Source organism: Centruroides sculpturatus, unplaced genomic scaffold (genome assembly GCF_000671375.1).
Source record: "Centruroides sculpturatus isolate CEXI.00-Female unplaced genomic scaffold, Cexi_2.0 scaffold436, whole genome shotgun sequence".
In the NCBI taxonomy this organism is placed as follows: domain Eukaryota; kingdom Metazoa; phylum Arthropoda; class Arachnida; order Scorpiones; family Buthidae; genus Centruroides; species Centruroides sculpturatus.
The window spans coordinates 170,015-185,271 of record NW_019384550.1 but is presented as its reverse complement, the minus strand read 5'-3'; the positions used below and the strand labels follow the sequence as shown (position 1 = coordinate 185,271).

General features: G+C 25.6%; 1 protein-coding gene across 1 annotated transcript in view; it reads left to right on the top strand.

Annotated features, from left to right (window-relative positions):
• The window catches only part of LOC111623639, a 165,318-nt gene that overhangs the window by 90,249 nt on the left and 59,812 nt on the right, over positions 1–15,257 (top strand). Inside the window, exons 10-12 of the mRNA XM_023366302.1 lie at positions 1,441–1,547; positions 2,614–2,808; positions 3,649–3,708. Of these exons, the coding sequence (XP_023222070.1) occupies positions 1,441–1,547; positions 2,614–2,808; positions 3,649–3,708 (362 nt within the window). The remainder of the gene's footprint in view (positions 1–1,440; positions 1,548–2,613; positions 2,809–3,648; positions 3,709–15,257) is intronic.

Sequence of the window (15,257 nt, the reverse complement as noted above, 5' to 3'; positions counted from 1 at the left end):
TTTCACCAGGAGTGTTTTTTCTATCGGAGTTGTTTACAATTCCTTTCCGACAACTACGTAAAAATCGCAGATCTCACATTTTTCAATATATTTATTTTGTTTGATGATTTTTTAATGATACAATAGCCACAATTATTATTATAAAAATTTACGTTAGGCTTAACATCAACGAAAATTCAATGTGAAGCAATGTGCAACGGAGAAAAATTTCAACATGGGATAGGTTAATATATTTTTTTGTACATAATCGGTTATCCGAACAACCCCAGTCCCCAATTGATTCGGATAAACGACTCTCTACTATAATAATAAAATTGTTTGGTTCAATGTCATGACTTGGTGAATTTATTGATGCTTGGCAACTAATTTCATCATCAACTTTTAATTTATATAGATACATGTCAATAAATTCATCAAGTCGTGACATTGAACCAAACAAAACAAGAAGAAGATACAGTTTTGACAAATAAATAAAACAATAATAAAATTGTTAATAAAATTTATTTCCTTTAATAATGTATGCCAGTTCTTATTTCAAACACTTTTTCTGTAAAAAAATAACTTGCTAAGTGAGACATAAAACTAAATGTACAATCATAAATAACACAAAATAAATCCAGTTTAAACTATTATCTCAGAAATCAAAACTGTATGTTTGAAGCACTTGACAAATGAAAAGCCATCTTGTTAAAATTCAAAATTAATTATCCTGAATATTTTTTATGATTCTTTTCAATAAAATTCATAAATTCCACTACTTCTTATCTTTATTAACACTACAGATAAAATCATATATTAAGTCAAAAACTTTATGGGCATTTTGATATTAGTGCATAGGATTAACATATGATAGGTAAAATAAAATAGTCTTGAACCATATATCTATAAACTAAATGATGGTTAAAATACAAAAAAGATTATTTTGGTTGAAGAAAAATGGTGTTGAGCATAATTTTTGTATTCTGTTACATCAAAAAGAAAGAAAGAGCAAATCTAAGTTAATATTAGATTGTTTTGATTATAGGATATATACTAGAATGTTTGATTATTCAATATGGAATTTGATATCAATGCTATTTTTAGAAAATATTTTGAAATGAATAATCACATTAAAATCATAACTTTATCATTATCATAGTCACATTGAGAAGCAATTAAGATTACAATATTTCACTTCAACTTAAAAAAAATGAAGTAAAATATTTAAAAAATGAGATAATTATATTTAAAGTGCTGGATTCAATAATGTGTAAAAGTACAGAAATCAGATTCATTAAATGCATAAAAAATTACATTTTAATATAATAAACTTTAATTTCTTAAGCAGATTTAGCAGATTAAAAAAAATAGAAATATATTACTGTAAAGATATTAAATATATATATATATATACTTTTTTAAACCTTTACATAAAAACTGATTTTCATAATTTTATTTTAGGTAATGTTAAAAGGCAATGTGTCTTGAAAAAAGAAAGTGGAGCTTTTTGGGATAAACCAAATTTTTCAGAATGCCTTTCTAAAGAGTTTTTAGAAATTAGAAAAAAGGTAAGAGGATGATATTTTAAATTTTCAAAGTAAAATGCATGCAAGAATTAGTATGATATACATTTTAAATCATATTAAAATAAAATAAAATAAAATTCTTTAACACTTTACTGAATTTTCTATAAAATTTCTAGCAAAATAGATATAACAGTTAGAGATTTGCAACGTATGCAAAAAATGAATTGAGAGTTTTATTTTTCTGTGTATTTCCTACATTGTCTATAAGTTTATGCAACTATTTATTACTATCTACAATTTTTTTATAAGTACAATTTACAATTAAGAGTGACTCTAGGATATGAACTAAAAATTTAAAAGACCTACAATAAAAAATAATAACATAATTAGTATGATGGTACCAGCACATAAGTATACTCAAGGAATCGCAATTCCTTGAGCTAACTCTGATCACAACTACTGATCATGTTAGTAATAAAAACATTTTATGCATATTAAACTACTAATAATTAACATTAATTGTTATTTTCATAGCATTACACATCAATCATAGTTTGATATAAATAGTTTATTTTTAATACTTTGATCCTTATAAGTATAAAAATTGAAAATATGGATGCAACATTCATATTGGATGATAGAAACAATGTGTTATTAATATAATATTATTCATTATATTTAAATGAAAAGATATATCATGTGTATTAATTATGAGAATTAAAGTTTAATACTGAGTCATAAATTTAAGAAATTTAGACTAATATTTTTTAAATTATACTTTTTACTAAAATTTTCTTTTGGCATAATAGTTTGATAATAATTAAATGAAAAAGTTAATATACATACAGTGGAACCTGGTTAACTTTAATCAGTTAGGGAAAAAATTCAGACTTCAAGTTAAAAAATTTTGAGGAATTCAGGTTAACCAGTTTGATTTAACATGTTATGCTAAAAAATTGGGTGAAGAAAATGACTTCAAGTAAATGCAACATCAAATTAACCAGGTTCCACTGTATTTCAATCTTAATATGATATTTTTTCATGTATAATACAATATAATAAGTAACTTCTAATAACTTAAACTTTCTTTTGTTTTTTTTATGTATAGTTTAATAGTTTAAAACTTGGATATCAAATAACAGATATAGGATCATTACTGTATGAATTAAAGGGTTACTTAAATTCAAAGAAAACAAGGTATCATGTTGCAGAGGGAGAACCTGTTGTTGATTTTTTAGAAGAAGTTTTAAATTACCAACAAAAAAATCTTCAGCTATATTATGAGATACATAATAATTCAAAGGTGAGTTTCAAATTCACAATATATTTAATTCTGTAAAATATAAGTAGTTGAGGCAATGACATTTTTAGTAATTTAGTGATGTGGAGATGGACAGCTGTAAAGAAATTTCACAATAAATATTGACATATATATTTTATTTGAAATAGTTTGTTCTTATCTGATGAAAAAAACTTGGTATTTTAACAATATCGAATTTTTGTGAAAAGTAATATGATGAAATGAAAGAAATACAATAATTATCATTTTATATTTAGAATTATTGCTTTGAGAATGATAAAAAAACAATATGATCCAAAAAGTTTATCATGGAAAAATTTAACATGGAAAATAATGGACAAATACAAACTCTAATACAGATCCTGCCAAATGGAAAAATCACATTCATGTCTTTTCTGTTTATAAAGGAATTTTGCATGTAGAAAAATAGCAGCATCTCAAAACTCTAGCACTACAGCCAAATGATATCATAGAAACATTTTGTTCTTTGAAAATAAAATTGACAAATCTTAATGTAAAGTCTAATTTGTAAATTATGACTAATTCAGTTATAAAGAAGATTATACTATAAAATTTAATAGAAAAGAATAAGAATAAAGAATATTGGCTGTGTGTTACAATATTTGAAAATTTTAATTATATTAGGAAACTTTTTAGTAAGTGAAATTTTTTTAATTTTAATTTATAATGTTTTGTTAATTATTTAGATTATTAGCAAGATAATATTTAGTTTGGAACAAAAATTACATAATTTATTATATAATAATATTTTAGTCTGAAATTTATATACAAACTTTCAGATTAAAAAAAATATGTATATATTTTAAAAAATGTTTTTTACAGGTGTTTCTTGATGTTGTTTCAATATTACTGGATTCACCTAATTTAATCCAGAAGCAGTCCGTAAGTAAGGAAATTAACTAATGTTTCAAATAAAATTGTAGATATAGTTAATGTTAAATAACCAATATTAATATTTTTAAAATTGTATTATTGATTTTATAAATAAAAGTATTTCAACTGTTTAAGCATGATTTAACTAAACTATTTGAATTTTTGAAGTATTTTAATACAATGAATACAAAAATGATATCCAAATTATGTAAACTTAGTATCATTAAATAAAAAAAGTTTTTTAATTTCATAAATATATATTTTGATTGTATATAAATAAAATATAACAAGAAAATAACTGATGACTTAATAATAAATAAACAAATCAGGCTTAAATTTAAAAGTCAAAAGTAGTACTGTTTATTTTCAAAATGAATGAAATTGATAATGCTAAATAACCTTTACTTCCAGTGACAAAACTTTAATAAATCGTCAAATTGAATGAAATTGGCTCCTTTATATAATTAAATTTATATAATATTGTTAATACTATTCTTCATATTACCCAATGCTGGAGATGGCTGCACAGAAGCTGGAAACATCTTTGGATGAATAATCATCAAGTCAGTTCATTTCCAAATCCAATTATACTATCATACTACTTTAAAGAAGTTTTTTTAAAGAAGCCCTAACTTCAGAATCTACATAAAAATGATGAGATATTTACATTAAAAAAATGTCGTAAGATTTACACTGTATAAATTTTTAGTTAGTTTGAAGTTTTTTTAATATAAATATAACATTATTTTAGTACAATCATAAGGATGGAATACCACCAAAAATATTAAATAAATAGTATTACTTTTAACTACTAATTTTAAGCTTGATTTGTTTAATATTATTACAAAAGAAATTGCTTTGAAATTTGGAGTTTACAAAGATTTAATATAACTTAATATAATAAAACTCATTACATGAATTCTACAGATTGTCTGGGAAGTCATTTAACCCCATATTTTTGTTCATGTAAAGGAGATACAAAACATACACACATATCCAAAACTTAAGGACAAACACAATTGCTAGCAGTGATAACTAGAAAAAAATCATCAAGCCAATTGGCATCAATTTGCTCAGATGTTTGAACAAAGCAGAGAGCAAATGCATACTGACAGATGCTCTCTGCCTCACTTTCCATTCATTTTCCACCTATGTCCAACTACTGTATATATCTTTTTCACCAAAGACTTAAAATTATTGCTTTAGTTTGTAACAGGTATGTTGTGGTTATCTTGTGTTAGACATCAAGTAATACAGTTCTTTCCATATTTGCCTGCATTCATCTACAGTCGTCTTTATTATCCATCCTCAAGTTTTAGACATGAGTATATGTCAGAACATACCTTATATATATTCTGACATATAATATGTTTTGGTATCTCCTTTACAAAAACAAAAAGTGGAGTTATACAGCTTCCCTGATACCCTGTACATAATTTTGTTCAATTATTCGTAATATATCATTTGTATTTAATAATAACTAATAATTGTGATTTTATGAAATTTATAAGTGAGGTTTATTNAAGTATATACAAACATATTAATGGATAGATAAATAATAATTGAACACAATGGATAAATACAGTTTTGGTTACATTATTAAACAGTAAATTTTTGCTTACATAATAGGAATTCGAATGGTTGGTTGAATAATAATTAAGCTGATTAAGTAATTTAATGATTAAAGAATATGAATTAAGTCGTGAATGTGTCTCTTTAATCCGATTTTCAGTTCGGTAGACTATCATATACAGCTTTCAGGTTAGGAACTTCTTTTATTGGTTTGTCAAATGCATTTCGGACTTATTTGGACAATTATTCAGTCCAAATTGTTAACAGAAATTGCATTACATAAACAAGGTTATCCATTAGTCCTTATTTGTTTTTAATTACTATATCTTATTTAATATTTAATGAAAACTAATTTTGTAGACAACAATTTGTTCTGTATTGTTTTGAAAGATTTTTGCATATCATTTCTTAAAATTTTCCATAAACAATAACTATTGTTATTTTGATATATCCTTACTTTAGTGATGATACTCTTCATAATTTTAGTTAATTAATATAGTCCAACAAATGTTAATATATCAGAAATATCCAGCACAAATTATACTTACTAAAAATAAAGAAAAAAACGAATGTTTTTGACAATTTTTAAATCGTTATCTTCAGGTTAAAACCATTCAAAAATTAATGTAAAAATTTTAACTTCACTTTAAAACACATGGAGCATTTATTTCATTTTGGTTGAAAAATGCCAACATAAAAAATAATGATTGTTTTCTTAAGTAATAAGATTTAATTTATAGTCTTACTTCAAAAATAGATCTCCGTGTCATTTGCCTGTAATTTATGGCTGTTTAATTAGCTTGTATATTTGAGGATCTCTAGATGTTTTAGATAAGTCCAGTTTCTACTAGGATGTATTAATCTTGTTTCATTAAGAAGTACCCTTATATCATTTTCAGATGCAAATGTTGCTAATGTTGTGGTGGAAAGGCCCTTTTGGATAGAGTAATGGGCTCCTTGATATGCTTGTAAAGAGATTGATCCATTGCTCCTATATAGACCCATTTTTTGTTGAATTTGTTGTCTATAATGCAATTTTGTAATAAAGAGAATATAGTTGGATTTCTCATGTAGAAAAGACTAAGTTGGTTTGTTCTCAGGTTAAACCTGACAACTTTGTGGGTTTTAGATATGTTCTTCTTAGATGCGTACCCAGATTGATATTTATGGATGAGATTTTGGGCAAAGCTGGAAGGATACCCATGTTGTTTCTCTATGCTTGCGATGTAGTTTAGTTCAATCTCTCTGTCAATGATGTTTGATGCAGTGCGAGAATGCTCTTTTGACTAGTGCTCTATAGGCTGATGTTTTAAATATATACAGATCTCTAGATTCTATTGGAATGAATAGTGGTTTATACTCTGGTTTTCTATAAACTGTAGTTGAAAGTTTGTTTTGGGTGCATTGGACTTAATTAATCCAGTTTTATGTAGTACATATTTATTGTTAATATAGTCTTATATCCCAGATATTAGATGAGGTAAGTCATATCAATTATTATCATTCAAGAAATTTGAATTTTCATGATTGTTTAATAAACACATATCCTTTTTAGGAAACTACAAAAAAAAATCTGTGGTTATAGTAGCCAAATGGAGCAACCAGTTAATTTCTCAAAGTATGAGATTAAGTGATGTGTGAAAAGATGTATTGGAATCTTTATTACTAATTCCAGCAGTGTGATCCATAGTCTCACTTTGCTGAAATATGCTTTCAGCGATTTAAAAGCAGATTTCAAACAGTTATATATTGTACATATTTTGCTATCTAATATTCATATCAGATTCAGATTTATTCATGTTAAATCTTGTAATTATCCATAATAAATTTACAAAGACTCAAATCTGAAATGAAAAACAAAAGTAAAAAAGTTTTCGGTTGGCCTTGGTGTGATAAGACCTCCAAATTGTTAAAATCCTGTTTATTAGGCTATCTAACTCTATCTAAATAAAAAAAGTTGTTAAAATTAGAGCACAAGAAATATATTAATTTCAAGTAACAAAGGATTTTGAGCTTCCCAGCCTATATCATGGCAAGAATAGTTATAGCCAGAAATTGCCATTTAGTGAACAATCAGATGTATTCACCAGCATAATATTAAATAACTACTTTGATTATATTCTAAAATTAATATATATCTTGGTCAGTTTATATCTAGAGTCTAGATTGTATAATTTGTTAGACCCTTATCTGTTAAAATTGTTTACATTTCTCTTCAGGCAAATAATTTTTTGGACATTTAAATTAAATTAAATTCAAATTTATTAATTACTAAAGTTTTCAACAGATGACAATTTGTAGTTTAATTCTCTAAGCATTAAATTACTTATGCTAATTATAAATAAAATACAATAAATTTAGCAAGGTTTGATATTTAATTATTCAACTATTATAATTTTTCTGCATATAAATATAAAACAGGATAAGCCAAATAATCACTGCATTAAACCTCTCAAAGTCTGATGTTATTAATCTGGTCCATTGCGGCAATCGTTTGACTTAGATTAATAACATTGGGCTTTGAGATGTTTAAACAGGATATTCCAAGCTTCTCTTTATCAGTTTTAAAAATTCTTATCCTCACATAATACGGTATTTTAATATCATAATCCAAATTTACCATTTGTTCTCACCAATATTTTCATTACTAAAGTGATCTTACTTCTATTTGTATAAATGTGTATTTTATATTCCTTAATTTATATATCTTGAATCAATAAAAATCTAATAACAGTGCAAAAAAATTATTCAAATCATAAATTTCTTAGTGTATTTTTATATTAAAATTATTATTCCTATTTATTGAGTGCTTATTTCATTAAAGTATAATTAGTTTACAGTTATATTTATTAGTCTTTATCACTTAATAAATTAAATCTTTTATAACAGCAATACAGTTGATTTTTTTTATAATTTAAGCCAATTAATGTTTATTACTTCAAAAAGTTATAAAATATTACAGTAATAAACTTAAATTCATATATAGCCTTAAATAATATTAATTATGTTTGTTAAAGGACAGATTCCTACATGTTCTCCTGAAAAATTCATGAAAATAAATTGGTCTTTGGCTGCTGCTAACACAGAAGATATACATCGTTGTCCATCGGGGTATTCAGGTATTAATTTTAGAATATTACTAATTTTTTTGTTTTAAATATTTAAAAAAATTGATTTACCTCTTGAAATAACTTTATTGAAAATAATAATTCACAATCCGTTTGATGATAAATTTTCTAATGTTTTAAAACATAATTTCTTGATAAAAATAGAAATTTTCAAATTACTATGTTAGATTTGTTTAGCTTGTCAGAGATTGTGATATAACTAGTTAAACTTATAGAACTGGTTACATGAACAAAGAACAAAGATAACCCAACTTGTCTAGTGGAAGGTCAGTGTTAAAAGGGGAGAGTAAAATGATCATTGTGACTAATGGTTCCCTAAGGGGTTGACATCAGCATCACTACCTTTTATTATGTAACAGAAAAACTTTATAAAATTGCTACAACACAACATCATAGTCATTAACGATTTCAGTCATTGTATTCTAATAATACAATCTCTTTGATACAATCTAATTGCATAATTTCCGAGTAAAATGTGAAAATTCTGAGATTTTAGGAATTAATAGTTGTTATAGTAAGAAGTTGTTTTTGTATTGGGAAAAAGTAAAGACAATTTGCAAATTGTATTTACTTTTCCCTCAATGCAAAAACAATTTCTTTGATTTCTGTGTATTTTGAAATTTTGTAGAGTTTAATATTATCATAGATATATTTTTCAAAATAACTGAATCATAATTCATATGATTCAGTTATTTTGGCTGGGTATTTTGGGTTCTTTTGGCTGGATATTTCACTTGTATCATTTCTTTTAAATTGAAATTCTATAATAATATTACAATTAGAAGCACACTTTTTCAGAAATTGTAATGACATTGTAAAATCATGTAACAAAAATACAGTCAGAACACCAGAGAAACATAAGAAGCGGACAGCCGTGCACAGTGCTGGCGACGTACATCTTAGCTGACCCCCAAGAGGTCAAAGCTGAATGGGACCGAGCTAGCTTGATACAAATAGTTCATGACAAAAAGCACCTCCGGTATGCTGAAGCCTGGCATATCTGCCAAAACCAGCCAAAAAGGATTAGCTATCAACTTCCGAGATGCAAGCAAAGTATCGGCAGCCTGGCGAGCAAGTATATTATAAACGTCTAGAACAATGGCAAAGTGGCAACTTAATTAAGGACTCTTAAATTAATGTATTTGCGCATCACATTGTTTATGTTTGGTATTTTATATATGTTTCTATTTTTATTTTTGCTGTTATTTTATATCTTGAACATCATACTTTTTAACGTTCTAATAGCTATGGTGGTTATATAATGACAGCCTTTATGTAGAGATGGCACTCTTTATTCCTGTAGAATATCCTTTTAAAAACATTCCAAAACGCTTGTATCGTTAATTCAAATTTTAGTTAGGAGTTCGATTTTTTCTTCTTTTTTTTCCCATTTATTCTTGATAAAGGTCATTAAATATGATCAAAAACGTTAGAATGTAATAAATACTGCTGCATATTTAAAAGGTTTTCTTGAGTGTGTTTAGTTATACAGTAGAGCGTTGTTTATCCAAAAGCCGGTCAACTGAAACGTTGGTTAACCAAAAGCATTCCAGTTGGCAAATTTAAATTTCTGCTAGTGCTATGGTGCTGCAACCTTTGGCTATATCTGGGTTACTCCAATATTTTTTGTTGGTGTGTGTGTTTTAGCTGGCAGCATTGGCACTTTTGTGTGGTGTTTTTCTGAGAACTGTGTTTTGTGCTGAATCAAACATTTTTCATACTAGATTAACTTCTAAAGTATAATTTTTTTTGTTTTTATATTTTTGTGCGACTAGCAGGGGGCCACTGGGACAATCCCTAATGACCATTTACACTGCAACAGGTTGGTGAAACCTAGACTTGGATTGTCGGATGGCTTAGGAGGAAAAATGTGAGTGGGGAGTGCGTCGGTAAGCCAGCAGGCGTCCTTAGAACAATGATAGACAGGCTTAACAAAAATAACAAAGCATTTATTGGATAAATAAGCTAGGTTACATGAGGCGATAATAATATTAAAGTTTAAATGCGGTTAAATATGAATTAACTATACAAGGGCTGCTCTTAACAGCTCTAATGGCTATTTCGAGAGAGAGAGTTCACAAAGCTCTAAAATACAAATACCTCTATGAGGAAATGAATGATATGCGTGCGTTGAATGGGTCATAGGAATTGTAGTTGGCACAGGAACTGTAGTATGGTGATAAGTATGGAAGTTCGAAGTTATGGTCTGCCATATGTCGATGTCTTCTCCTTTCATTCATTGGCGTCTGGTGTATGGAGATAAGATGCACACATTAACGAGTATAACTTCCTTTGGATCGTCCTGAGCTTCCAGGGGTTTGAGCTTTTATACTGTCTTTGTGGGAAAGGAGCCACCTGATTGACTGCTGTTGACATTAATGGTGCATTCCGATCACCCAAGTGTCAACTTTCCCACTTAATTGTGAAAACAAATGGTGACCTCCAATATAATTTTCACCAGGAGTGTTTTTTCTATCGGAGTTGTTTACAATTCCTTTCCGACAACTACGTAAAAATCGCAGATCTCACATTTTTCAATATATTTATTTTGTTTGATGATTTTTTAACGATACAATAGCCACAATTATTATTATAAAAATTTACGTTAGGCTTAACATCAACGAAAATTCAATGTGAAGCAATGTGCAACGGAGAAAAATTTCAACATGGGATAGGTTAATATATTTTTTTGTACATAATCGGTTATCCGAACAACCCCAGTCCCCAATTGATTCGGATAAACGACTCTCTACTATAATAATAAAATTGTTTGGTTCAATGTCATGACTTGGTGAATTTATTGATGCTTGGCAACTAATTTCATCATCAACTTTTAATTTATATAGATACATGTCAATAAATTCATCAAGTCGTGACATTGAACCAAACAAAACAAGAAGAAGATACAGTTTTGACAAATAAATAAAACAATAATAAAATTGTTAATAAAATTTATTTCCTTTAATAATGTATGCCAGTTCTTATTTCAAACACTTTTTCTGTAAAAAAATAACTTGCTAAGTGAGACATAAAACTAAATGTACAATCATAAATAACACAAAATAAATCCAGTTTAAACTATTATCTCAGAAATCAAAACTGTATGTTTGAAGCACTTGACAAATGAAAAGCCATCTTGTTAAAATTCAAAATTAATTATCCTGAATATTTTTTATGATTCTTTTCAATAAAATTCATAAATTCCACTACTTCTTATCTTTATTAACACTACAGATAAAATCATATATTAAGTCAAAAACTTTATGGGCATTTTGATATTAGTGCATAGGATTAACATATGATAGGTAAAATAAAATAGTCTTGAACCATATATCTATAAACTAAATGATGGTTAAAATACAAAAAAGATTATTTTGGTTGAAGAAAAATGGTGTTGAGCATAATTTTTGTATTCTGTTACATCAAAAAGAAAGAAAGAGCAAATCTAAGTTAATATTAGATTGTTTTGATTATAGGATATATACTAGAATGTTTGATTATTCAATATGGAATTTGATATCAATGCTATTTTTAGAAAATATTTTGAAATGAATAATCACATTAAAATCATAACTTTATCATTATCATAGTCACATTGAGAAGCAATTAAGATTACAATATTTCACTTCAACTTAAAAAAAATGAAGTAAAATATTTAAAAAATGAGATAATTATATTTAAAGTGCTGGATTCAATAATGTGTAAAAGTACAGAAATCAGATTCATTAAATGCATAAAAAATTACATTTTAATATAATAAACTTTAATTTCTTAAGCAGATTTAGCAGATTAAAAAAAATAGAAATATATTACTGTAAAGATATTAAATATATATATATATACTTTTTTAAACCTTTACATAAAAACTGATTTTCATAATTTTATTTTAGGTAATGTTAAAAGGCAATGTGTCTTGAAAAAAGAAAGTGGAGCTTTTTGGGATAAACCAAATTTTTCAGAATGCCTTTCTAAAGAGTTTTTAGAAATTAGAAAAAAGGTAAGAGGATGATATTTTAAATTTTCAAAGTAAAATGCATGCAAGAATTAGTATGATATACATTTTAAATCATATTAAAATAAAATAAAATAAAATTCTTTAACACTTTACTGAATTTTCTATAAAATTTCTAGCAAAATAGATATAACAGTTAGAGATTTGCAACGTATGCAAAAAATGAATTGAGAGTTTTATTTTTCTGTGTATTTCCTACATTGTCTATAAGTTTATGCAACTATTTATTACTATCTACAATTTTTTTATAAGTACAATTTACAATTAAGAGTGACTCTAGGATATGAACTAAAAATTTAAAAGACCTACAATAAAAAATAATAACATAATTAGTATGATGGTACCAGCACATAAGTATACTCAAGGAATCGCAATTCCTTGAGCTAACTCTGATCACAACTACTGATCATGTTAGTAATAAAAACATTTTATGCATATTAAACTACTAATAATTAACATTAATTGTTATTTTCATAGCATTACACATCAATCATAGTTTGATATAAATAGTTTATTTTTAATACTTTGATCCTTATAAGTATAAAAATTGAAAATATGGATGCAACATTCATATTGGATGATAGAAACAATGTGTTATTAATATAATATTATTCATTATATTTAAATGAAAAGATATATCATGTGTATTAATTATGAGAATTAAAGTTTAATACTGAGTCATAAATTTAAGAAATTTAGACTAATATTTTTTAAATTATACTTTTTACTAAAATTTTCTTTTGGCATAATAGTTTGATAATAATTAAATGAAAAAGTTAATATACATACAGTGGAACCTGGTTAACTTTAATCAGTTAGGGAAAAAATTCAGACTTCAAGTTAAAAAATTTTGAGGAATTCAGGTTAACCAGTTTGATTTAACATGTTATGCTAAAAAATTGGGTGAAGAAAATGACTTCAAGTAAATGCAACATCAAATTAACCAGGTTCCACTGTATTTCAATCTTAATATGATATTTTTTCATGTATAATACAATATAATAAGTAACTTCTAATAACTTAAACTTTCTTTTGTTTTTTTTATGTATAGTTTAATAGTTTAAAACTTGGATATCAAATAACAGATATAGGATCATTACTGTATGAATTAAAGGGTTACTTAAATTCAAAGAAAACAAGGTATCATGTTGCAGAGGGAGAACCTGTTGTTGATTTTTTAGAAGAAGTTTTAAATTACCAACAAAAAAATCTTCAGCTATATTATGAGATACATAATAATTCAAAGGTGAGTTTCAAATTCACAATATATTTAATTCTGTAAAATATAAGTAGTTGAGGCAATGACATTTTTAGTAATTTAGTGATGTGGAGATGGACAGCTGTAAAGAAATTTCACAATAAATATTGACATATATATTTTATTTGAAATAGTTTGTTCTTATCTGATGAAAAAAACTTGGTATTTTAACAATATCGAATTTTTGTGAAAAGTAATATGATGAAATGAAAGAAATACAATAATTATCATTTTATATTTAGAATTATTGCTTTGAGAATGATAAAAAAAACAATATGATCCAAAAAGTTTATCATGGAAAAATTTAACATGGAAAATAATGGACAAATACAAACTCTAATACAGATCCTGCCAAATGGAAAAATCACATTCATGTCTTTTCTGTTTATAAAGGAATTTTGCATGTAGAAAAATAGCAGCATCTCAAAACTCTAGCACTACAGCCAAATGATATCATAGAAACATTTTGTTCTTTGAAAATAAAATTGACAAATCTTAATGTAAAGTCTAATTTGTAAATTATGACTAATTCAGTTATAAAGAAGATTATACTATAAAATTTAATAGAAAAGAATAAGAATAAAGAATATTGGCTGTGTGTTACAATATTTGAAAATTTTAATTATATTAGGAAACTTTTTAGTAAGTGAAATTTTTTTAATTTTAATTTATAATGTTTTGTTAATTATTTAGATTATTAGCAAGATAATATTTAGTTTGGAACAAAAATTACATAATTTATTATATAATAATATTTTAGTCTGAAATTTATATACAAACTTTCAGATTAAAAAAAATATGTATATATTTTAAAAAATGTTTTTTACAGGTGTTTCTTGATGTTGTTTCAATATTACTGGATTCACCTAATTTAATCCAGAAGCAGTCCGTAAGTAAGGAAATTAACTAATGTTTCAAATAAAATTGTAGATATAGTTAATGTTAAATAACCAATATTAATATTTTTAAAATTGTATTATTGATTTTATAAATAAAAGTATTTCAACTGTTTAAGCATGATTTAACTAAACTATTTGAATTTTTGAAGTATTTTAATACAATGAATACAAAAATGATATCCAAATTATGTAAACTTAGTATCATTAAATAAAAAAAGTTTTTTAATTTCATAAATATATATTTTGATTGTATATAAATAAAATATAACAAGAAAATAACTGATGACTTAATAATAAATAAACAAATCAGGCTTAAATTTAAAAGTCAAAAGTAGTACTGTTTATTTTCAAAATGAATGAAATTGATAATGCTAAATAACCTTTACTTCCAGTGACAAAACTTTAATAAATCGTCAAATTGAATGAAATTGGCTCCTTTATATAATTAAATTTATATAATATTGTTAATACTATTCTTCATATTACCCAATGCTGGAGATGGCTGCACAGAAGCTGGAAACATCTTTGGATGAATAATCATCAAGTCAGTTCATTTCCAAATCCAATTATACTATCATACTACTTTAAAGAAGTTTTTTTAAAGAAGCCCTAACTTCAGAATCTACATAAAAATGATGAGATATTTACATTAAGAAAATGTCGTAAGATTTACACTGTATAAATTTTTA